At 40.1% G+C, this 26375-nt stretch overlaps 1 protein-coding gene across 35 annotated transcripts in view; it reads left to right on the forward strand.

Moving 5' to 3' along the window:
• Positions 1-26375, forward strand: part of GPHN (gephyrin) — a 2535134-nt gene that overhangs the window by 1841621 nt on the left and 667138 nt on the right. For all 35 annotated transcript variants that reach the window (XM_044073932.1, XM_044073937.1, XM_044073941.1 and 32 more), the window contains one exon: positions 5076-5210. In XM_044073932.1, coding sequence (XP_043929867.1) covers positions 5076-5210 — 135 coding nt within the window. The remainder of the gene's footprint in view (positions 1-5075; positions 5211-26375) is intronic.

Consider the following 26375-nt stretch of genomic DNA (forward strand, 5'->3'; position numbering starts at 1 on the left):
TTTCAAAACTTTTTCCACCTTTAATGTGTACCTGTACAATTCAATTGAAAAACAAATAAATCTTTTAGTCTAAAAAATATAAAAAATAATAAACATACAATAAGCTGGTTGCTTAAGTGTGGACATCCTTAAACTAATACTTTGTTAAAGCACCTTTTGATTTAATTACAGCATTCAGTCTTCTTGGGTAGGAGTCTATCAGCATCTTGATTTGGCAATATTTGCCCAATCTTCCTTGCAAAAGCGCTCCAAATCTATCAGATTGCGAGGGCATCTCTTGTGCACAGCCCGCTTCAGGTCACCCCACAAATTTTCTATTGGATTTAGGCCTAGACTCTGGCTGGGCCATTCCAAAACTTAATTTTCTTCTGGTGAAGCCATTCTTTTGTTGATTTGGACGTATACTTGGGGTCATTGTCATGTTGGAAGGTGGAATTCCTTTTCATCTTCAGATTTCTAACAGACGCCTGAAGGTTTTGTGTCAAAAGTGACTGGTATTTGGAACTGTTCATAATTCCCTCCCCCTTGACTAAATCCCCAGTTCCAGCTGAAGAAAAGCAACCCCAAAGCATGATACTGCCACCACCATGCTTTACTGTGGGGATGGTGTTCTTTTGGTGATGCGAAGTGTTGTTTTGCGCCAAATGTACCTTTTGGAATTGTGGCCAAAATGTTCAGCCTTGGTCTCATCAGACCATAATAAATTTTCCACATGCTTTTGGGAGACTTGATTCATTGTTTGGCAAATTTTAGCTGGGCCTGGATGTTTTTCTGTGTAAGAAAATGCTTCCGTCTTGTAACCCTACCCCCCCCCCCCCCACATACATATGTCCAGACATATGGAGAATACAGGAGATTGTTGTCACATGTAGTGCACAACTAGTACTTGCCAGAAATTCCTGCAGCTCCTTCAGTGTTGCTGTAGGCCTCTTGGCAGCCTCCCTAAACAGTTTTCATCTTGTCTTTTCATCAATTTTGGAGGGACATCCAGCTCTTGCAACGTCATGGTTGTCCCATATTTTCTCCAGTTTTTGATGACTGTCTTCACTGTGTTCCATGGTATAGCCAATGCTGTGGAAATCTTTTTGTACCTTTGTACAAAGCAAACCATGTTTTTTGTTGTCACAGGCAAATGAGTAAATGTCAGGAAAATCCTACTAGGTTAGCTGAACTTTATTTGGAGTTAGTCAGTCTCTTTAATTGATGGCAGGTGTGCATCCAAGAAGACTGAATGCTGTAATTAAATCAAAAAGGTGCTTCAACAAAGTATTAGTTTAAGGGTGTGCACACTTGCGCAACCAGCTTATTGCGCATTTTTTATTTTTTATATTTTTCCCCTAACCGATTTGTTTGTTTTTCAATTGAATCGTACAGGTTATAGGTCACATTAAAAGTGGGAAAAGTTTTGAAATGATTTATTGTGGTCTCATTTTTTATATCACAAAAACCTGGCATTTTACCAGGGTTGTGTACACTTCTTATATCCACTGTGTATATGTGTATGGATTCACTTTATAATCCCAAAATCCTGAAATATCGAATTTCAGAATTTCGAGATCATAAAGACGAAACCTTACAATCCCGAAACCCCAAAAGCGCAAATTTTAAAATCACGAAGAGTACACTAACCATACACCACACATGCACACACACACACACACCTTTCCGTTACACACAAACACTCAAACTTACACTACATACAAGCAGGGGGGCAAGCCCTCCTCCACCCACCATGTGGGGGGCTTTGCCCCCTCCCACCCTACTTAAATATACTAACTCCAAGGTCGCACTACACAGACAAACACACAAAAACACCACCATACAAACTACATTCCCCTCGCACACACAGATCACAGTAACCAAACACACTGACATGCACTAAAGCCCCTAACCAAAACCCTTAAACATGAATGGTCCTCAGCCATATTTATGATTTTCTAAGTTTTGGAACTTCGATCATCTGAAGAGGATCTCTCTCTCTCTCTCATATATATATATATATATATATATATATATATATATATATATATATACACATACGTGTGTGTGTGTGTGTGTGTGTGTGTGTGTGTGTGTATATATATATATATATATATAGATATAGATAGATATAGATAGATATATATAGATATATATAGATATATAGATAGATATATATAGATAGATATAGATATAAACAATAAACTGGCAGGCTGGAGTGATAAAAATAAACATTTATTCCCTTGTGCTTGGATAAGCAAAACTGCTTTATCACATTTTTTTCCAACTGCACAAGGGAATAAACATTTATGTTTTATCACATCAGAGTACTGGTTTATTTTTTTATATGAAATACCTTTTTTTTCTGTGCACCTGGAATTTGCTAGTATTTCATGCTATACTTTTGGATAGTTATATAAACGCATTTAAATTCTCTCTCTGCTGTAAAAACTGCAAATCTCTATCACTTGTTCCCTTAGCCATTAATTGGTTCAAATCTTACCTTGAAAACAGACAGCAGGCAGTACTCTGGCACAACAACCTTTCTAATATCCTTCCCATCTCCCTTGGTGTCCCTCAGGGCTCCATATTAGGTCCGCTGTTATTTTTCATTTACATTAATGATCCAGTTAGCATTTCCACATACTACATGCATTCAATATGCGGATGACTACTATCATCTGCTCAGCTACTTCTCAGACTGAATTGCAAACCCTTACCCAGATAGCATTTAATACTGTTGAACAATGGTTCACAGACCGTTGCCTCCTAAACCCCCCCAAAAAAACTAAAATGCTACTCTTCTCACCAACCCGTAAGTCCACACCCACACATTTTACACTCACATCTAACAATGGTACTCTTATTTCTCCCAACCCAACTACTAAACTCCTAGGAATAACAATTGACAATAACCTCAACTTTACAATACTATAAAAACAGTCAACAAGAAACTTGGATCCCTCTATAGAATCAAACCCTTTCTTACACCAGTAGCTAGGGCTGCTATAGCTAGAATTCACCTAATCTCTACTCTACTCTACTCTATGCCTCACCCATTTATACAAATCTGTCTAAAAACAACCTCAACAAACTAGCAATATCCTATAACAATGTTGCCAGATTTGCTACTGCCTCTCCTTTCAGAACTCATCACTGCCTTAATCTAAAACAACTTGGCTGGCTAGAGTTTTTACACCATCTACGATTTCTCCAGCTTACTATAGCTCATAAAACCCTCTATCAACCCTCAAATACTCCAATACTCTCAAGTCTCTTCACCCCCTACAGTAATCCTATAAACTTACGCTCATCCAACAAACTTCTTTTTAACACTTGCAGATCCAACAACTCAGCAGGTGATACCCTGTTCTCTAATACTGTTGGAAAGCTATGGAATTTACTACCTACTGATCTCACTCCTCTGTCTTCTCTTACACTATTTAAAAAGAAACTCAAATTATATCTCAATACACACTGGTTATGTTCCTGTACTAATCCAAACCAACTTTCCTATGTCTCATTAATAACAACCATTCATCTTTATGTATGTGTACCTCTTTACGGTCCTTGCGAAGCACAGTTGTGTTAATGAAGTTAGTATTGTTATAAGAATGTTTATCTATTGCTAGTATTGAAGTTAGTATTGTTATAAGAATGTTTATCTATTGCTATTACAAAAAAAAAAAAGTTTTTCTTTTTTGTCTTATTTCCTAACTGCTACTACTTTCTATATTTCAGTTTGTTTGTCTTATTTCCCAACTGCTACTACTTTCTATATTTCAGTTTGTATGTATCTTTACTGTACTTCTTTTTACATTGTATTTTTGCATACGTCTTGGAGCTTTTCTCCCCGGGCCTCTACTGAAAATGGACATATATCGAGTTAGACTAGACCGGTCAGCAAATGTAAAATAAAATAAAATAAATAAATTACATCTGCATTATGAAATGTTTTAATGCCTTTATATAGTAGATTGATATTCAGTGGTTTGTTCTATAGCTTTTGTGAAAAGAGTCATTTCCCATTTGTGGGTTTATTATGATATATAACATAAGTAATGTGATATATTTTGACCAGAGAGGGTTACAAGCTCTTACAACACCAATGCATGGTTTAAATCACTCAATATGTGCTTTAGCATGTCTTAAAAACATTTTAGTTAGCTGCTTGTTTCATCTGTAATACTTAAAAATGTATTGCTTTAGTTGACTTTTGATTTTTTAGCCCTTATAGTGTGCTACATGTAAACCTGCCTTTGGACAAGTTGGTCAGCTTTCTGTGGATACATTGTATTTCAATTAATTGCATCTAATCCCGCTTCAGGAAATGTTATAACTGATGACAGTTGTGAAATCCTTTACTCATAATTGCAAATCCCAAAACAGTGAGGCTGTTCATATATACATCTGCTAAGTCTACAGTTGCTGTGTCTTGGAAAAATTCCCTTTTGTTTGAGGTATGGTGATCACAGAGTTAGTATGTATAAGACTCCAGGGTATGACGAGTGCAGGGGCGCTGCCTATCAGCAAAAAGCAGCGCTAAAAGAGATAAGCGATTCTTGACATTCACTGTTCTCCTGTACTATTGCTGTTTTATGTCTGTAATTCCAAGACTTGCATGTACTGCTCTTGTAATTGCAGTAAGGTGCTTTTGTAAGCATAGAACTGTTTTCCATTTGTGTCTTTCATAAGCTACACTTTACCTATGTATACCACCCCCTGGTATGTAGGGGTGGTTCAGCGGACTAATATCATCTGTGGGTGATAAAAGGTATAGGGTTGGAATCCCTTTGCACCTGTGTTTCTAATGGTCACAGGCAGGCTGTAAATAGTTAATCTCCCAAGCCCTACTTACACGACCAAGTGTACCAACAGTTATCAGTGATTTGGGAAGCATGGCCAGTGGTCAATAAACTAGTACATACCTAAGAACAAGTTTATCAACTGTTAGAAGGTTTGTTAAAACATGACGATGGTAGAAAATTATCTGCTCATTAGCACTCAGTAAACACCTTTGTAGCCATTTCAGGTGCATGCAAAAGTTTCATCTTGCACTTTATAATGGTACTAATTTTGCTTCCCTTTATTTTCAGATTCCTGATTCCATAATTTCTCGTGGTGTACAGGTGCTGCCACGAGATACTGCCTCTCTTAGTACCACGCCATCAGAATCACCTCGTGCCCAAGCCACATCTCGCCTTTCCACTGCATCTTGCCCAACACCAAAAGTAAGTGGCATACACTAGTATGCTGTAGCTTTCTTAAACCTGGGGAAGAATAATTCTTGCTTCATTCTAGCTGTTAGTACAGTGTGAATAGATCAGTTAACTGCTGGTAAGAGAAAGAAATGAGCAGAAGAGAGCACTACCTGCTTCCAGACATTTATTACGTAATTTATATTATAAGCCACAACATGGGTACTGCACACCTTCTATGTTAACAGCCACCCTTACAATGTTATGCTATTGTAGACATTTTCTAAGGATTTATGCATTTGAATACATGCCAAAAGCGTTTCTTTTACTATTGGTATTTAAAGAGTCCCCTTAATTTGCATGTTAGTAACAGTTACTCAGATAGAAGCATGGTTGTGCTCCATGCAGCTGTGTTGGGGTGACCACCCCACCTAAGTTCTGTACTGGTACCTGGTACTGCAGTTATTGCTTTTGGCCACATTGATGATGTATTAAGTTTTTTTAGACTATGCAAGTCTTTGTGAAATATATACCTGGTAATTGAACAGTTTCTAAGTTTCTGCTATACTAGATGCTGTATTGTAGCACAAAAGATTGTCACTAAAACCTTGAAAGGGTACAAGTTTTGTGTTTTTTCCAAGTAAATTCTTTATCAACAGGTACAGCTGGTCATTAGCTGCAGTTATGTTTAACTACATATAATAAATGAGACGCTAGGTCTGTTGTAACAAAGTTAACTTCAACAATCTTGGCTAACAATTAATATTCTAAAGTAAAATATTTGCATGGCAAATTGTATACAAAACTGTGCCCCACTGCATAGTCAGAGTTTTGTCTTATTTATTTTGAAAGTAGGATTTAGTTGTAGCAGGTATAACAGGATTTGCTCAGTGGCCAACCTTCATTTATAACCCTGATATTTTTACTGAGGTCATTTTGTTAAAAACAAAAAATTAACAGTAATAAGAAATTTCCTTTAAAATAATTTTTGATGAGTTTTATAATTTTAGAATGTTGTTGTAAGATTTTTTTCTATGCACATAATGTGCAGAGTTTTCTACAGTACACCAGAAGTTTTTAAGGAATTACTTTGTAGAATAGAGGCAAAACCTTGCAGGAGTTGTAAATATATTGATGGAAGCTGTACATTATATTTAGAAATAAACTTTAACCATTTTGATGAGTGTTTGGCTTTTTAGATTATCCTACTGTTTCAAGTAAATTAGGCTTTCTGAAATTTCTTTATTGTTATGGTTATGGGTAGGTAGTTAAGTTAAATATTACTATTTAAAAAAAGACAGAGAAAGTTTTGATTCCAAACAGTTGGGTAACTTTGTTATGTGGTGTTGATGCAGTTTGAACCCTAAGCTTTAATATTTTAATTTGAGAGTTGCATATCGTGTGACTCTAGTGGTCCAGCTTGACTATTTGAGTTTGTTCTGCAGGTGAACACTGCCTGTGAAGTTCATCACCCAAGAAGGTGGAGCAGAGGGACAAAGTGGGCAAACATGAAACACTCTCCATGACTGTTGGTCCACAAGTTACCTCTCACTCTTTGAGGAATCTGTCCCTTCCTCATACTGTCCAGCATGTTAGTCATCCCTACCATTACTTTTACAAAAGAGGTGTTCCCTTTCCTTTCTGGAAAGGACCAGGTTATGCATTCCTCTGATTTGTGCCTTAGATTAACTAAAATCTCGGTAACCAATAAGCAGGCTGCCTCCCTCAGTGACTTGAGGTGGCATTGAGAGGTTTAAAGTAAAGCGTGAGGAGGGAGAATCTGTATAGTCATCTAAAACAATAATTCACTCTTATCTAGAGTTTAAATATCAGTATGTTTGTTTTTTGTAGTTCATTCAATAACACGTTTACAGATTTGTTCTGATATGCAATTTAGAGAGATTATTACTCTGTGAATTTGGTGAATTCAAACTATGTGGGGTAAGGATGACTAACATTTAGTCAGGTTAACCAGCCCATATAATTCATTGTCTGTTACAAAAAATGTGGTGTAGAAGTGAATGTATCCTTTTGGTACAGCTCAGTTGTTTTAAAGAAAATTATTCCAAAAATTTTTTTCTTGCAATTCCTGTATTTTGTTATAGGTAACTGTTTCATGTTTTTCTTTCTTTTTCTTTCCTGGAAAGCAAATTGGCTTGAGCAGATATTGAGAACATCTGGCCCAAGTTACAGCAATGGATTCAAATTGTTATATCTTGAGGTTTCCTTTTTTGTTTTAACAGTATGCAGACTTAATGTAGGAGTGGTGATATTGGCTAGTCATTGACCCAGAATATTCTTACTGATAAAAGAAGATTTTAAGTAAAATACATTGATCATGTTGGAATTTCTACTAAATCACTGTAAGAGACTTTTTAGGCAAGTTTAAGAAAGTTGGTGAAAGAGCTTAACAAGGCATTTTGCTGAGCTCATCCAATAGTATTCAAACAATGCTGAGCATGTGCTTTACTAAGAGGGCTGTGCATAGAACTCTCATGAATAATTATGTAACCATTTTACTGTGATTGGCTGATCCACAATAAAGCTCAGCAAGCCATTACATTAGATCTGGTTCATTGGGGTATGGCTTCAGGAGAGCTCAGTCTATGGCAGTTGGCTTTAGAAAATAAAAGGTATACTCCATTGAAACACGTATCATTGCCAAATATCTGTAAGATGCAGATGGCTATAGCAGCATATCTGAGCTGTGTTTCTGCACATATTGCATAACCTGGGCTAGACTGCTCAATAGAGGCATGCAGTGCTGAACCATAGGACTGCCTGCCCCCTGTCTCTGAATTGCCAGTCTCGGTTTGTAGATTACATTTACATCAGTGGGGATCAGTGGACATAACTCTGCTTACAATCTATGAGCACCGCAATTAATGAATTCATTCCACCTACTTGGCTTGCACTTATCACAGCTACTCATTATGGCCAAACATAGCCATTTTTAAATCTGACCCTCTGGTTCTACTTTAAATGGAATTGCATAGTACTTGGATAAACCTGCGTGTACTTAACATATTATGATTCAGCAGTAGCTAACCACATGCATATCTTATGGGGCTTTCACTTACTGCAGTAAATGTAGTATTGTGTGTGTGTGTGTGTGTGTGTGTGTGTGTGTGTGTGTGTGTGTGTGTGTGTGTGTGTGTGTGTGTGTACTGTATACATATGTATGTAACCCTTTTTGCTTTCCCGGATAACTAATGTTTTATGTTTTATGTCAAGACTGTTTTTGTGATTTAAGTTTGTGTATTTATTTGTATTTGTTACCCATGGTAGTGCACTGATGACAAAAGATCAGTTTGGGAAGAAACAAGGAAATGAAAGAAACAAAAACTTGTTTATACATTGCTGTCATTTCAGAACCTGGTTGGGAATATCTAACATGCCAATACAAGATAGTATGACAGCTGCAAATTTGCAGGACAATTATCTTTCATAAAACAGTACCTCAGTGCTGAAATTGTAGCACAACTTTGTTAAAAGTGCAGTTGAAAAAGTAATTTTGAATCATTATGTAGTTTGCATTTCAGAAGCATCACAGGCAAGTTACATTTTTCTGTAATACTTTATGAATTAACTTACTATAGCAGTATTTGCCAGAAGGATATGGGTGACACAGATTTTTACCTTCAGCTGGCATGATTTTTCTATGAGGGAGAAACTTAAGTGGATATACATTGCTAGACCTAGTTAAAGCCTGTGATATTGCATACAGTCATTCTCTGTTTTACCTCTCTGTCAGCTGTAAACATTTTACTGAAGTCATTTTGCTTCTTTACTGCCACAATTGCACTGCTTTTCCTCATCATCTTCTTTTAAATTTTACATCACTTTGCAGGAAGTATTTTTAGCAAATGGCATAATGGATTTTTGAGGTTTCTCCAGCTGCTGTATGCTATGGAAAATGAGACATTAAACTAACACCCTATCTGTCTGAGTTAGTGGTAGCTCAGATCGATGTAAAGGATCCCATGGCACTTATCATAAAGAACAGGGAAAGCTCCCTGGTGTCCAGGCCACATTTCACATATTTAATGAGTACCACCTCCCTGGAAAATGGCCACTAGTCTATTGGGACCAACCCAGTCAACAAAGTGCAAATAAAAATAAAAAAAATAAAACCATTTACAGTGATTTGTTGGAGACCAGTTTCTTGCTTTCTGTGTGGTGTTCATGTTTTCATTTCCTAGCATTTCGTATTTCAAACGGCATGATAAAAATATTGAACATCAAAAAAAAAGTCTTCATTTCTTGTGCAGTATCTTGGAAAGTGTTGTAATTCCTTAACTTTTCCATTTGCTTGATATTTTTAAACATGAACTCCATTTTTTCAAAAAAGTTTTTCTGTTGATGATTTTTCTTTTTATACAAATAAATTAAGAATATATTCATCAGATTCAGTGCTGTATTTGCAAAAAGTCTATTTTAGATAATTTTTTAACTGCCTAGTCAGAATACAAATAAACAGAAGAATAATACACGAAGAGCAGCCTTTTATGTTTAGGTTCTGAATTAAAGTCCATTTTTTTTATAGATAAGGCCATGTCTACACTCAAAGAAAAAAAAAAAAAAAAAAAAAAAAGATTTCCTTGTGAGATGTGTATTACTGCCATTAACTACTGGTTTCTGGTCTAACTTTGAAATCCCTTTATAGAATTTCTTTTTTATTTGCTGTATCCCAAGTTGGAAAAACTTCCTTCCTTGTCTTATGATGTACCACCAATGCACATTGTTACATCATATATTGAAGTGCTGGGTTAAGGAGAGCATGCATAGCTGCTGTCCACTCTGCAGCTCTTTTCTGCCATTCACACAGATCAAATCTCATTACCAGCACATTACTGGAAAATGCAAGTCTTCGGTGAATGAGTCACTGGTTTACATACTAAGGACCTACACTGTCACTATTTGCACTGACTTATTTTGCTCCGTTTTAATCAGGTAAGTGAACTGATTCAAAGACCCATCTCAGTCTCAGTCTGAGCCAGCAAACATATGCAGCAAACAAGGTACATTTGCATAATAAATGCACGCATTCAGTATAGGTTGTGCTACATAGTATTACATAAAATGTATTATATGCATATATAGAAAGAGAGAGAGGAGCATATGTTGAGAAGAACAGCCACAAGTGCCAACATTTCAGCCTGATGCCTGTCAAAGGAAGCATAAGATGCTTCAGGCCCAGGAGACCGATTAGTGAATACCATCAGGGGACTCCATATCATGATTCCATGCCAGGATCAGATCAACAGTAAATGGTAAGGGATTCAGAGTTGAAGCACTGGTAAAAGTCTTCTTTTGGATATGGTGATTAAGTGAGATCTCCATCAGCAGTGCTTTAATTCATTGAATGTATGAATGTAAGAAAACACAGTTATGGCCTTAAGTGATATGGGGGGAGTCCCACTTCTCCATGGCAGAGTTTGCACCCCAGCACTCTGTTTTCTATTCCAGCCTCTTAGTCTGCATAGCCACGAGGTAGGTTATTGTTTTTTTGGAGAAGTGGGACTTCACTGTGACATGTCTTAATGCATTATCCAAGATGCACTTCTGCATATATTGTCCATTGCTGAGATGGTTTTCTCACACCCCACCTATTCTCCCTTGAATAGAAAGGAGTCTAGCTAACATCAGTATTTGCCAATGATGAAAACATCAGGAGAGGAAGCTACCTTGAGGGATGCATCCCACAATGTCATCACCGGCCTTTTTATATGGGTATGTGCTGAGGTTGGCATTGGCCAGATATTTCATGTGGTTCTAGTACTTTGGTATGCTAGTTTCTCAGGTTTGGGGAAGACTTAACAATGAAAGTTGAGCAGATTGATTCCCTTTAGTCACCTTTTCCCTGCAGGGCCCTTAGAACCATCCTACTTATTAGATAAATGTACACTGTTTGGTGTAAGATGCCATCAGTCCGTACAGATGCAGAAAACCACCCCTTGATAGCACAGTTTGATGCCAGATGAGGGTACTAAGCATGATGACCATTTCTTAGGAGATACTGTCTAATAAGGTCTTCCATGAACTGCTTTATAACCCCTGTGTCATAAATGGACTGGTCTGTAGCCCTCTGATTTTCTCCAAAACCCCTGAAAGAGTATTTGGTGAAGAAGATCATCCTTAAGTCATCCCACCTACAGACTCTATCCTGAGGGCTATTTACATAGCCTGGAAGTTTCAAAATATCAGAATTCTAATCCACAGTATTGGACAGGTTGGACAACTGCATCTTCTCCGCTGACTCGTTGAGGATTAGAAGTCTGTTAAATACTTCCTGTTCTCCCTTGTGGATAATGCTGTTCCATTAAGGCAGAATTCCCAAAATGTTGGCTCCAAGGGTCTCTGGTAAAGACTTTTGATAACTTCCTCAGCTTTTACATAGCTCATTCTAGTAATGTGTATGTTAATGCTGTGGCTAAGGTATCAGGCACTGGAATGTATGTTAAATGGTTTGATATAGGTTCTCCTCATTTAAGGATGAGTTGAGACAGACCAGTCTGGATGCTGCCTTTTTGGGTGACATCTTGTTTGAGTCATCTTCCAAAAGCCTGTTTGAAGAATACAAAAGAGATACCAGGTATTGGCCACCACAGAAGGTCTTTGTAACCCCCACAATCTTCCCTTTTCTCCAGACTTTCTCAGCTACCCCAAGATGAAGCCCTATTATGCAATGATGAGAGCTTCCAGGCAATATTCTGTCTTCCCTCCCCTGTGTTTATTCATGAAGATTCCTAAGAGCAGCACAACAAATACTGCTACTGTAGTCCTGACTAACCCAAATGGTTCCATTTGGGAGTCTGTTTTTCTGACTTTGTCAGGTTGGGGAGTCATTACCATGGATTGCTGAGTAGAAGAATTAGTTTCAAGCAGCCATATCTTGGTGGTGTTGGGCCTTCCTAAGAAAGGGTGCCACTCCAGAGGAAAGTAATCTCAACAGAGCTCTAGAAGAAGCTCAGACTCTACTACTTAAAGGAGTCATCAAGCCAATGTAGTATCCTCAATGATGGAGAACTAGGGATTGCATAGTATGTCAAATTTCAGCTAGTGACTGTCTGACAGGGCCATGGATTTGTCTCTGCTGCTTTGTGCTGCCTGCATAGTACTGATAAACATTTTTGATGCCTGTTGCCACATCTTTGTCTAAGATATGTTAGAGATGATCATGCAGTTCCCTCTGGATGGGCTTAAATGCACCTCATCGGTCTATATCATTAGATATCCTGTTGTCTGTGATTCTCTCCATGGGCCATCACATTGTGGCACACCCTGGATGTTTCCTTTTGCCATGTTAGTCTCAATTTTCATTGAGACTGCCTTTTGGTTATGCAGGCTATGAATCTGCTGTGATTGAGAAGTTGAGAGGATGTGGCCAAGGGCCATCATACTATGGTCTTGTTTTGGCTAAGAGGTTTCTGACTGTGACTGTGGTTGTTACCATTAACGGCCCCTGTCTCCTCCATGAATCATGATATCTGAACACTCCCTATTACACTCTTCATCCCTCTATCTTTACCAGTCAGCTTCTTGATCTCCTGAACAATTAAGACAACTTAGTTTAGATGTATTATATTGCTTTATCCATCTACACCACAGAGTTGCCTAAATATGCTGAATTAAAACTGATTCCAGATGCAGAGCATATTAAGTAGCAAATCTACAAAATATGTGTTATGGCGGCTGAGTGCTCTGGCTTAAAATGGTAAATGTTATTAAAATATTGTGTTTTTCTTTTATCCAGTCTAAATTTGGAGTTTTCTGTTTCCCCCCAGAAAGATGGATGATGGATGATTCTGGTCATCGCCTCCTTTAAGACCTCTTGTTAGAGTCAGTCCTCAGTTACTTTGATCCCTGGTAGTGGGACATATCACATTAACTTCATTGGGGGTTGCTGCTGTTCCATCTATATTCATCACTTCCTCTGATGATGAATGGTTTTATGGTGAAGACGACATCAAGACGGTCTATTTTCAGAGAGTAAATGCATTCCCTATGAGATGAGGCTTTGCATCATGCACCCTGAACTAAGGGTAGTGCTGTTTGCTGTTGAAGATCTGGGGTAAGAAGAGCAAGTACAGCTTGTCTGAGACCAAGACTCATTTTGCTAGAAGAAAAAGCACACCATACAGTTATATCCCCTGTGGAAGGAGGCATTGTGGAGATGACACATTCTCTAGAGGTGGGCATCTCTTTTTTTATAGCTCCTTATATTCTGAGAGAAATAATCACATTGGTGGACTCTTTCTCTGTCCTGCTTATAGTCCTTTTTTGAAGAAAAGTATAAAAAGTGACTTGATAAGAATCTTCTAGGAATCCAGTACCCCAGAGATTGAACTTCTTGGCAGATCAGAAAATCTAGTCCTAGCTTTTTATTCTCTTTTTAAGAACCAGAGGAAATGATTATATTCCTTAGTTCTTTTCAGTCTCATTCCACATGTAGAGAAGAATATATACCCTAAATTGGCCATAGATGTGAGTGTGCATGAGAGTGTGTGGTGTGGAAGAATTACCGCGGCAGACATAGCCATCCAGCAATGTAAACCTTGGTGCTAGATTGTCACTTTTGAAGTGACACCTCAACTCCATGTGCAAAAATGGGCAAAAAAGGGGTTGTGAATGCATGGAATCAAGCAGCTACGTAAAATGTATACTTACATAGCTGCTTACATGGATAAAGTTGATACAAAAACTAGGTGAGGTGGATATTGAATTAAGAGAAGCCAGACATAGACTGACAATAGCAGAAACTAAAATGGAAATGTTGGTGGCTTGAATGATAGATATCAAAAATAGGAGTCGCAATAGAAGGCAGAAGAAACACACATATAAACACAAAATGTTTTACAGACTACCATCCAGTGAGGGGATTATTGCCTAGCCTATAAAAGATAAATTGAGTAAGTGGATTGGGCTATCCAAAAAAAAGGCAGCCACCTTCTGTGTACTCTTCTGATGTCAGATATGGAAAACTGGAATGACAAACCTAACATAATTTGCTGTTAGACATGTATATAGACAGCATGCTTATTCACCCTCCCCCAAAAGATAGTCATCTATATCTGGACCAAATGATTGATTGTGAGGAAAATGAAAAAAAATTGATTACAGTTATGTTTACAACTTGATACTTCTAGCACAGGATACAGTGACCTCTGTGGTTTGAGAGGAATGTTGAATAAATAATATCATTGTCCCAGCCCCCCACATAAATACAGAGACATTCTTTGTACACCTATGTGCAGGGTAGGTTTTAGAGTAGGTTGAGTTCATGGCAGAGATGATTACTAAGCCCATGTCAAAATCCACTGTACAGCATTGGTGTGTGGGGTACCCCAGCCCCCAAAATTTGTGAAGGTTTGGGTATTCAGTGATGCACTTATCTTTTTTTTTTTTTTTGAGAGATGACTGTTAAACTGAGCAAGTGATAACAGGGTCATTTAGTTTTAATTCAGACAACCTGAACTAAGCAGTTATAGACTTCTAAATTCAGACATCTGATTGTGATAAGAGGATGGCCGTGTAATGTATTTCAGCTTTGTTTCAAACAAACAGAAGCCACATGTTAAAATATTGCACATTGCTTCAGATAATCACATTAGTCCTGCAAAATGAATTAGCAAATAACAGCAGGGAGCTAATCATTTCCCTCTACAGAAGACAGCCACAGCAATTGTACCTCACCTACCTGTCCATCTGAAGCATCCAGTGAAATAGTTCATCTTACTGTATACAAATGCACAGTAGTCCTGCTATGTCCCAACAGTGACTGTTTAAACTGAGCAAATAACAAAGATGGTCAATTACTTCTATCCTGCCAATCCCAATCCCCAATCTCCCATACTCTGATGGCTTTGTAGGTTCATAAGTAAGTACTAGGCTGTCTGTCTGAAGACTATTACAAGCCTAGCCACCAGCCAGATGTTTGAATTAAACCATGTTTGTATCTGTGAGGCTAAGACCTTAGCTATTGTGGCAGCCATCTCCCATAAAGGTGAGAATCACATTTTGTACCTTGTGTTTGTGAGGTAAACACCTTAACCATTATACCAACCATTTCACATTCACTGTCCACACAAACCAGTGCTACACATTAAAAGTATTCCAGTCCAAGTTACGCCACACAAATCCCAAAGCCAGATTAATAGTGAAAAAATATCTAGTTGACCATTGTCATGATAATTGTAAAAATAGTAATGATACTTGTCTCATCACAATATTCTTCTCATCTCAACTGTCCACACAAATCACAAAGCCAGAAATATTGCATAAAACATATCTGGTTGATTGTAAAAATTGCAGTAACATTCATCTCACCAAGCCATTCCTCTCATCTCAACTGTCCACACATATCACAAAGTCCAAAATATTGCCCAAAAATATATGTTCCATCACTGCCAGCATTACTATAGAAATATTGATAACACTACTCTCCATACTTCACAGATGTACCTCCATAAGGGGAATGTTCCTCATTTTTAGTCTTAAAAAAGTCTGTGTTTCTTGCTACTCCCATATTCCACACCAAGTCTATCACATACCTATTTTAACCATCCTCTTATAGGTTCATAGGTAGGTACTAGGCTATCGGCCCAAGGGCCTAAGTAAGCCTAGCCAACAAGGTTCCCTGGCTTACGCCACCCAAGAAAGTTATTTTCCTGTGCCACTGTCGAGCAGAGACACAGAAGTGATACCCGGGGTGTTTTTCCTATTTCCCATCCACTCATCAAGATTTTTCTTGAAGAGTGCTAATGAAGAACTTTGCTTAACATAGATGGGTAGCCTGTTTCAGAGTACGGGAAGTCTCTGGGACAGGAATCTATCCATCCAGCATGTCCTGTTTATTGTGGTGACAAGGTTTATGTCCCTAGAGCATGTAGCTCGGAGGGCTTGGGATTTTTTTAAGTGTAGCATGTCCAGCAGCTCTGGGTTTGACATTGCTTTATATGTTAGGCAGAGATCACCTCGGAGTAGGCAATATGCTACGGAGTAAAGCTGGAGTTTTTTGAGGCGGTCAGTGTAGGGCATTTGTTTGAGGCCAGTAATCCTCTTTGTGAGGTATTTCTGTGGCCTTTCCAGCTGCGGCAGATGTCTTGTGAGGTACATTCCAAAGGGGGCGTTATACTCTATAATGGGTCTAATGAGTGAGAGTAGAGGGGAACAATGACCTCTTTTTTCCTGGATGAGAACCCTTTTATGATGAGGTGTGCCACGTAGAAGGACTTCCTGACTACTGTGGCAATGTGACTATTAAAGGAGAGACTACTGTCCACCTGGGTCCCAAGGTCTCTTATCACGCATTCGGTGTTAAGTAGATTGCTGCCTATGTGTTAGTTCATGGGTACAGAGTTTTTACAAAAAGGGGATGACACTGCACTTTTTGGCATTGAGCTTGAGGCCATGGCTATGACACCAGGCATCTGTCTCAGCGAGGCCCTTCTGTAGGATGTCCACATTATTTGGGGACTTGACTATGGCTCCTAGTTTGCAGTCATCTGCAAACTTCGTTAGCCAAAGGCCTTCTGTGTTAGCCTGTACTTCAGAGAAGTACATACCAAACAGGAGAGGTCCCAGGATGGAACCCTGTAGTACTCCACTTGTCACTGCTTTGAGGTCAGATTTGGAGTCTGAAACTTTTACAGTGTTGGTTCTGTCAATGAGCCAGTTGGCAACCCACCTTGTGATGTAGGGATTTATACCTAGTTTAGTGAGTTTAGCTATAATTCCAGAATGGGGGATGGTGTCGAAAGCCTTGGCGAGGTCAAGATAGGCTGTGTGAACCACCTTACCCTCATCTGCGGCTTTGGTGACTGCCTCAAAGAAGTCAATCAGGTTCAGGAGGCATGATCTGCCTTTCACAAACCCGAACTGGGTGGGATCCAGAGTTTGGTGGTTACCAATGTCTTTGTTTATGACTTCCATGATGATATGTTCCATGGCCTTGCAGACCAGGCTCGTCAGGCTAATAGGTTGATAGTTCCCGGGATCAATGGTGGCTCCCCCTTTGTGGAGTGGGATAACACTTGCTGTGCGCCATTCAGTGGGCACAAAGCCTGATGCAAGGCTATTATTGAACATGGTGCTTAAGTGGGGAGCCATTTCGTTCTGAAGTTCGTGTAAAACGCAGCCTGGGGTGTTGTCCAGTCCCATGGATTCTGTGTTTTTGGCTTTAGAGAGTGCAGCTTTTACCTGCGTAGTTGTGATTACAGGGACTCTGCATTCTTCCTGTATAGATATGGGCCCTTTAGGGGGTGGGGGGGGGTAAAGTTAGCACTGAACCTATCTGCCAGGATGTTGGCAATATCAGTTAGTTCTGTAATTTTCATGCCTTTGTGCTGTAACTCAGAGCAGATCTGGGTGTTGCTATTGAGATTCTTGAAACAGCTTTAGAATGCTTTGTGGTTGTCCTTGGAATTAGTGGCAATTTTGTTTTCGTAGCTAGCTTTGGAGGATCTTATAAGGGATCTCAGCTTCTTACTGAGGCTGACCAGGGAGCTCCTCCACTCATGGGATTTTACTCTCTTTTGCAACAGTTTCTTCCTTCTGTTGTACAGTTTGTTTATGGCAGGGGACCACCAGATTGGCTTCCTTTTTTTGGAGGATAGCATCTTGGTTCTGTTTGGGATAGCACGATCCATGCACTCGTGTAAGTGCTTATAGAGTGTATTTGTGTAGGATTCAGCAATTGTAACTGTATTGTCCATCTGCATGGGTGTCCTGAAGTTCACCACTTCTGTCTTAAGAAGCATGAAGTTGGCTTTGGAGAAATTTTTTACTGGGGTTTCCTTAATCGGGGGTGTGGGTGGGATGTGGATATCAAGGGTGATTAGCTTATGGTCAGATCGGACCAATGAGTAGTTGACTTCAGGTGTGGAACACCAGTCACTCATGTTGGTAATGACTAGGTCTAGGATACTGTTGCCCCTGGTGGGGGTGTGAATAAATTGATCTAGGGCATTGGAGTTTATGAATTCCAGAAAGCGTTGAGCTAAGGAGTTGTTACACGAGTAGTTTTCCCAGTTAATGGTGGGGTAATTGAAGTCCCCCATTATTAGGGTGTTTGGTTGAACCCTAATATTTTCCAGTACATCAAGAAAAGAGGAGTGGGAATCCTGGGGCATGGTGGGGGATCTGTAGCAAGCTACAATTTGGATTGCAGTTTTGCCCAGAATTAGTTGCACTTGGATAACCTCGGCTGCATTGTGCTGAGCAACTAGCCTGGAGGTGTGGATATCCTTAATGAATATGGACACACCTCCGCCTTTGGTGTTTTGGTCCAGGTTACATGGCTGAAAAGTGTGGTATGAGTTATAGCCTGTTAGTGCAGGGGTGCTGTCTGGAGCCTTGAACCTGGTCTCAGTCACTGCACAGATATCGATGTTCTCCATTTTAAGGAGTGCCTCGAGTGAGTGCATTTTGAGATTTAGAATAGCATTACCCTCAGTTTATGCTTGCCTGCTCCTGTTATGGTGCTGAATTTGTTATTTGAACCTTGCCTAAAAATGGCACTATAGGGGCAGCAAGAGCCTTAGCCAGTATCTGGAATCCCAGGGGTGACAGATGCAGGCCATCTGTGGCAAAGCATCGTGGTCTGTCAACCATGTCATCCCAAGCAGACATATACTGGATCCCCTTAGAATGACACCAGAAGCTTAGCCAATTGTTGAAGTCAGTCATTTTGTCCTTGTACTGTGGTATCATTCTGGGCAATGGCAGAATGCTACTCAGGGCTAGGGTCATACCTGCCTGCGCTGCAAGATCGGAGAGCTCTTCCATGTCTCTTTTCATGTAGTCCAGGGAGGTACGTCTCAGGTCATTCACACCAACATGGACAATGACAGAGTCATATTTGTACTTGTTGTGGAGTGACCTGAGTGCGTGGGTTATGTGGCGGATCCTGGCACCCGACAGGCAGCTGACAGTAACCTTCTCCTTGTTTAGCCTGGTGAGTGGGACATCAGTGTGCCTGACTATAGAGTCACCTATGACTAGTGTGTTGGGTACGTTGTTTTGCCTTATTGGCTGTGGTTGAGTGGCACACTGAGTCTGTGGGCTATGTGTCATTTGGGTTGTGTTGGGGGATGGAGGTTACTTGCGTTTCTGCTTTGGAGATCTCTGTTGCATAGACAGATTATTATTGAAAGCCTCCACGAATGTTTTTTGTTACTATGTGTGGATTTTGGTGGTGTAGATTTAGTGAGACTATGTGATGAGTGTGGTGTGGTGCAAATGTTTACCTTCTCCTCATGACTGTCAAGTTCAGTCTTGGTTGGAGACAGCTTTACCTCCAGTTTGGCTAGATAAGTGCATCTCTCACAGGTTGTAGTGTTGGGTGGTAGGAGGAGTGGGTTGTCTGTGTACATCAGGCAATTTCTACATTGCCTCAAGATGCCCAGATTCATCAGATAGACAGGAGAGAACACTGGGAGCTGACCCTTGGACATGCCTGAATAAAAAACTATTTTCCTCTAGATAAGTGAGGAAAGTGAGTACAAGGGCTGTTTTTCTCTAAGCAAGTGAGAAAAGTAAGTGCAAAAACTGTTTTCCTCTAGGTAATGAGGAAGACTGAGTGCTATATTAATTAGTAGCTCTGAGCTTCCTTGTTGAAATTGCTAACAATGTGTTAGTAGGTGTATCATATTTTGTCCATTTGTTCCACATAGTGGAGATGGAAGGTTGCAAGCTATGCTTGCTTTTCTCGCCAACATTACTGCATTCCCCTCCACTCTGTCCACCACCATGCAAATATAACAGGGGGGACACCATACAGACATAACAGAGGAGAAGAAAAAACTACTTCAGTTTCTGGCCCCTTTATACCTATATCTGAATGTTGTGAGGTCACTAGTGTACAGACCTTGCAATATAAACATAATGTGAATGACTTGAATCAAAGTAAACTGGAGCAGCATCTCCCTGGAGCATTTGCTTTGCCATGGTTGCATCCCCCCCATAGGGGTGCTTGCTTTATTTATTTATTTATTTTTAAGAGTAAAAACCTTTGCTCTAAAAAGTAAATAAGTAAATGTGGAAATAGAACCCCTACAAGAACAGTACCTTAGGGGGTTGCCCAGTTTGCCTATGAGTAAGGCTGACCCTGTGTATATAAAAGGATGAAAACTGACCAACGCAAGTGTTCTGAAGATTTTTCAACAGAAAACTGAGTAAATTCTAATAAGCAAGAATTTTTCAGTTATATTTCTCTTGCTATTTTACTGAAGGAGTAACAATAAAACCACAAAAATAGGTGTGGACCTCTTGGGTTTTCGATCCTGAGTGATGCCTGCCAGGAGGGAAGGAATAACCAATTTTACAATGTCTTTCACTCTTGATCCTAAACTGTGAACAGATTTCCACGTGTAGTTGGTGGTGGAGCTAGCTCTAAAAAGAGCTGTTTTAGCCCTGTGGGCATCTGGAGCTCTATATAGAGCTGTTACAGATCTCTATGAGCTCTGAGAAGTGCTGTTTTGTGTTTTGAATGCCCTTTCGGGCAGATGCGGTAGTTCTAAAAAGAACTGTTTTGTTTGGTTCTCCGAAGCTGTGTCTGTGCCTCCGGCTGGTCTTACCGGAGCTGATACAGATTTCTGTGAGCTCTGACAAGGGCCGTTTTGTGTTTTGATTGCCTGTTCGGGTGTTGGTGGTAGCTCTAATAAGAACTTTTTTGTTTTATTCTTCAATGTGTCTCTGGTTGCTCTTACCAGAGCTTATACAGATCTCTTTGAGCTCTGAGTAGAGCTGTTTGGTGTACTGTGAGCTCTGAGAAGAGCTGTTTTGTGTAAGGTGCAGATCCACGTGAGCTCTGAGAAGAGCTGTTTTGTGCATGGACACAATGGGCTCTGGGAAGAGCTGCTGTTGTGTCCTTCGGTGTTCCGCGGTGGTGTCGATCTCCGTTGTCCTTCTTCTGATCTTCGGTTCTTTTGCTATGTGTGAGTCCTAAAAAGGACTATTTGTGCGCTCCCCAAGTGCTGGTCAGAATGACCTGAGAGCTGTTGCTATGCTGCTTTTATGCTACTGTGGAGGGGGCGTGGTTGAGAGATGTCCAATGAGAAGTGACTAGTTGGGGGTGTGGCCCTGGTAGGCCTACAAGGTGAAGATGGACCTGGTTGGAAGCATCTCATTCCTCTTATTTAGTTCCTTTTTGTTATTATCCAGCTTCTTGTTCATATGTGCCATTCCTAACCTCTAGCAATGCATTGGAGCCTTTCGCTTTGTCACGATTATACCTATGTTTGAAAAAAGTGTACTAAAACTTAAATTTAACCAAAAAATAAAAATTAATTAAAAATTAAAATTAAATTTAAATTTAGAATTAAACTGTAAAACAGAGATCTTGGGCGATATTCTGGGGTTACTGACTATAGTTCTAAATTTAGACTTGCCATTACCATCTGTAGAACATCAGAAGCAAGCTTGGTTCTGAGAAAGATTCTGAAATGTCCGGCGCTTTCGGGCCAGATAGGAAGGTAGCCTGTCTGCTGCTAACAATAGTTTTTATGTGGTAAAAGCCTAATGTGAGCATCTTTGTGCATGTGGGAGATGTTTTGCAAAGTTATTCAGCCAATAATAATATATAAATATAAAGAAAACCTCAGAATTCTTGACCATATATTGGTGGGGGGTCTAACTTATAGCATCTTTACCGTTATCTAGCTAGGATGGGAAAGAAGTGCAAGTATGTGATCATTTGAGCAATTTTTTTACATTCATCTTTTTGGAATTGGGGTATAAATTGACTGTTTTCCAACTCAGTGGTCACTGTTATGTTTAGAGAGTTTGTTGGCAAATTCCGTACAACACTGTACCAACATCGTTTTGCATTATTTTATGGAAATAAGCTAAACTTCTATCAGTTTGTGTACAGCCTTGTTATTGGGGCATTTCTATTTCTAGAGCTGACTTAACTTCACTCTCCTGGATGTTTAGCTCTTGGTAAAAGGACATGCCAGCATATGTATTTGTGATACTATAGACCTTCTTATATAACTTGTTTGAAATATTCCCACCATCACTTCTGTATATGTTCTGCTAAGTTCCTTCCATCTTTGTTGCTCATCTTGACAGTTTTTCTTGGAAGTTTCCCTTATTATAGGTTCATAGGTTGGTACTGGGCTATCTGCCCCAAGGCATATATTAGCCCAGCCACATTGTGCAGTATTCACTGCCCCTTTACTAGTTCCCTAGACCCTTGTACTAGCAGCTAGTACCCTTGGCCCCTATCTAGTAGTGCTTTTGGTGTGATCCCCGGTGTGAACTTTCTGTTACCCATGCACTCATCAAGGTTCCTCTTGAAGAGTGATAGTGAGGGGCTCTGTCTTATGTAGATCGGGACCCTGTTCCATAATAAGGGAAGTCTCTGAAGGAATCTATCCCTCCAGCATGTTCTATTCATTGTTGTGTTGAGGTTTATATCCCTAGAGCGTGTAGCTCGAGTAGATTTGGTTTTGCTAAGATGGAACATGTTCAACAATTCTGGGTTGGACATGGCTCTGTACGTTAGACAGAGATCACCTGTGAGAAAGCAGTATGCAACAGAGAACAGTCTTAGCTTTTTCAGTTGTGCTGCATAGGGCAACTGTTTGATGCCAGTAATCCTCTTGGTTAGGTACCTCTGTGGTCTCTCCAGCTGTTGGAGATGTCTAGCCAGGTACATTCCAATTGGTGCATTGTACTCAATAATGGGTCTGATGAGAGAAGAGTAGAGGGGCACCATTACATCCTTAGATCTTGATGTGAACCCTTTCGTGATCAGATGGGTGACATAGAAGGATTTTCTAACCACTTTGGCAACATGGTTATCAAAGGAAAGCTGACTATCTACTTTGGGTCCCTAGATCCCTTATTTCTTCTTCAGATTTCAGGGGATTACCTCCTATGTTGTAGTTTGCGGGTACTCTGTTTTTTCCAAAGGGGATTACTATGCATTTTTTTGCATTTAGTTTGAGACCATCGCTTTGACACCATGCATCAGTCTCATTTAGGCTCTTCTGGAGGATCTCCATGTCGGCCGGAGACTCTATTATAACACCAAGTTTGCAGTCGTCCGCAAACTTAGTCAGCCACAGCCCTTCCGTGCTTGCCTGTACTGAGAAGTATATGCCAAACAGGAGGGGCCCCAGGACAGAGCCCTGAGGCAAACCACTCGTTACTGGTCTGGATTCGGACATAGATCCTGCTGCTCTTAATTTATGGGATCTGTCTGAGAGCCAATTTGCAATCCATCTTGTGACGTAAGGGTTTATCACCAGGCTTCTTGAACCAGACCTCTTGTATTTCCCATTCTGTTTCTTACTTTCAGTTCTTTGCACTTTTCAGTAAAACATGTATTCTTATTTGTTCTTGCTATTTGTTGCTGACCAACATTTTGCCTTCTTTACTGTCTTTCTGTTTGAATTTTTTGTTGCCACCTTCTGGACTATGTCATGAGCCTCTCTCTACAGTTATTCAGGGGTACTGTCCAACTGTCCATCAGGTCCAAAAGCATTGGCTCAACCAGTGTGCTGAACCAGCAGCCTACCCCTTCTTCAAGTGAAGAGCCAAAAAAAAAAAAAAAAAAGAGTCCTTTTCCTCTGTTGGCACACATACGAGGTGGCTAGGTGCATGAGAACCCCTTACCCTCCTGCACCATCCAATCAGGTCCAGTTTATGTGCCCTACCCCCAATCCTCCTTCTGTACATTTTATTGAAATAAAATTCTTTTAAATTTTAATGAGCTGCTTGTTACAAATGTAGCACTGCTGCGCTCATAGTTTAGTTAAAAAAATGTTCTTTTAAACTATAGTGAACAGTTGCTGCATTTAGTATCCTCCCTACACAGAGTGTTACAGTGCTAAAGTTGTAGCTTAAAAAAAGGAGATTTTTTTTACTATTAAACTATAACAAACTGCTTGCTATAATGTAGCAAGCAGTTTCTACAACTTAGACAACACATGGAGCACTGCAGCTCTCAGGTTTGACTGCAAATGAAATACCCACTTTTAAAAGATGGTATTGTATAAAAGAGAGATCTGGAATGGCTGATTTCACCCCCTCCCAACACTTTGAGCCTGGGGCAGTTATATCTCCATATATATTCACTTTGAATATCGTTGAGCATGTGTCTAGCTGGCCTTGAGACTTTTCTTTTTTTCTTTAATTTAATTTTAAACTTTGCAATAGGATCATAGGAAGTTACTAGGCTAATGGCCCTAGGCCCTGACAAGCTTAGCCAAGTTCTGCCCTTATTTCCATGATCAGTACCTATTGCCCCTGTCCAAGAAGAACACAGGTAGAACTTCTGGGGTGAACTGCGGTTACCCATCCAGTCGTCCAGATTGCATTTGAAGAGGGCCAATGAGGTGCTCTGTTTGACATGAAGTGGGAGTCTGTTCCAAAGGTGTGGTAACCTCTGGGAGACCAACCTGGCCCTCAGCAGGTTCTATTTAATGTCACATACCAGGTTAAGGTCTTTAGAGCGAGTAACCCGTGTACTATTTGACTTGCAGATATGCAGCATTTCCAATAAAGCAGGGTCAGAGATCGCCTTGTATGCAAGGCAGAAATTGACTCTGAGTAGTCTGCAGGAAACAGAATAAAGTGACAATGATTTCAAATGATCCACATAGGACAGATGTTGAAGACCTTGAATTTTCCTTGTGAGGAACCTTTATGGTGTCTCCAATTACTGCAGGTGCTTGGAAAGGTACATACCAAAAGGGGTATTGTACTCAGTTATTGGCCTGATGAGGGAAGAGTACAGGGAGGTTATTAGTTCTTTTTTCTGGAGGCTATGCCCTTACTAATGAGATGAGCAATATAGAATGCCCTTCTTACCGTTATGGAGACATGGTGATCAAAGGTAAGGTTGCTGTCAACTTGTGTGCCCAGGTCTCTCACCACTAAGTGTGTTGCTATTGAGGTATTTGGCAGGAATCTCTCTCTTACTAAAAGGGATGATAATGCATTTTTTTTTGCATTGAGTTTAAGGCCATGACTTTGGCAGCAGTCATTCGTTTAAGACCCTGTTGTAGGATGTTGATATCATTTGGAGATTGTATGACTGCTCCCAGGTTGCAGTCATCAGCAAACTTTGTCAGCCACAGACCCTTAGTTTTTGCTTGTACTTCAGAGAAATAGATTCCAAACAGTAGAGGTCCCAGGACTGATCCCTGTGGACAGGTCTGCTGTTGGAGGTGGATTCCTGTATTTTGACTGTGTTCCATCACTGAGCCAGTTATTGACCCATCTAATGATATAAGGGTGGATACCTAGCTGGGTTTGTTTGTCAATGATGCCTGAGTGGGGACTTAGCCTTGGCTAAGTGTAGGTGGGGTGTATGCACAGATTTCCCTTCATTCAGGGCTTTGGTGACTGTCTCGAAGTCCACCAGGTTTAACAGGCATGATCTTCCTTTGACAAATCCAAACTGAGTAGGGTTAAATTACCTACATCTTTGGTGATAAGGTCCATAATGATTCGCTGCATGACCTTGCAGATAAGGCTAGTCAGGCTAATAGGTCTATAATTCCCAGGGTCAGTGGAGCCAACACCTTTGTGCAAGGGAGTAGCAGTGGCCATTTTCCATTCAGCTGGGACAAAACTGGTGCTTGGATTGAAAAGAGTACCCAATGGTGTTGCTAATTCTTGTTGGGGTCCATGTAGGATGCAGCCTGGGATATTATCAGGTCCGATAGATGCAGTGCTTTTGGCCTTAGAGAGGGCATTTACAACCTTTTCAGAGATACAGGGTAGGGGACAGGTGGTAGGGATGTCACACGGTATGTGTGGCAGGTACAGGGGAGTGGAGTTTTCACAGAATCTATCAGCCAGTAGTTAGCTATGTCCACAGGCTCATTATATGTGGTATCATGAACTACCAGTTCAGCACAAATCTGCGCCTTTCCTTTTAGATTATGGATGTAATTGGTTGAGGAAGCTAATCTGGATTTGTAGTTTGTTTTGGAGGACTTCACAATAAGTCTTACTTGCTTGTTTAAGCTGAGGAGGGAGTGTTTCCAGTTTAGGGCTCACTCCCTCTTACTCTTAGCAATTTTTTCCTCTTATTGTAAAGCCTGTTAATGGCAGTTGTCCACCAGGCAGGTTTGCTCTTCTTTCAGGAGCTTGTTTTGGTCCTGTCAGGTACAGCCGAGTCAATGCAGTTAAACAGGTGTTTGTATAAATCATTGGTGCAAAACTCTGCATAGTTGCCAC

Source organism: Protopterus annectens, chromosome 6.part0, assembly GCF_019279795.1.
Source record: "Protopterus annectens isolate FY-2018-M chromosome 6.part0, PAN1.0, whole genome shotgun sequence".
In the NCBI taxonomy this organism is placed as follows: domain Eukaryota; kingdom Metazoa; phylum Chordata; order Ceratodontiformes; family Protopteridae; genus Protopterus; species Protopterus annectens.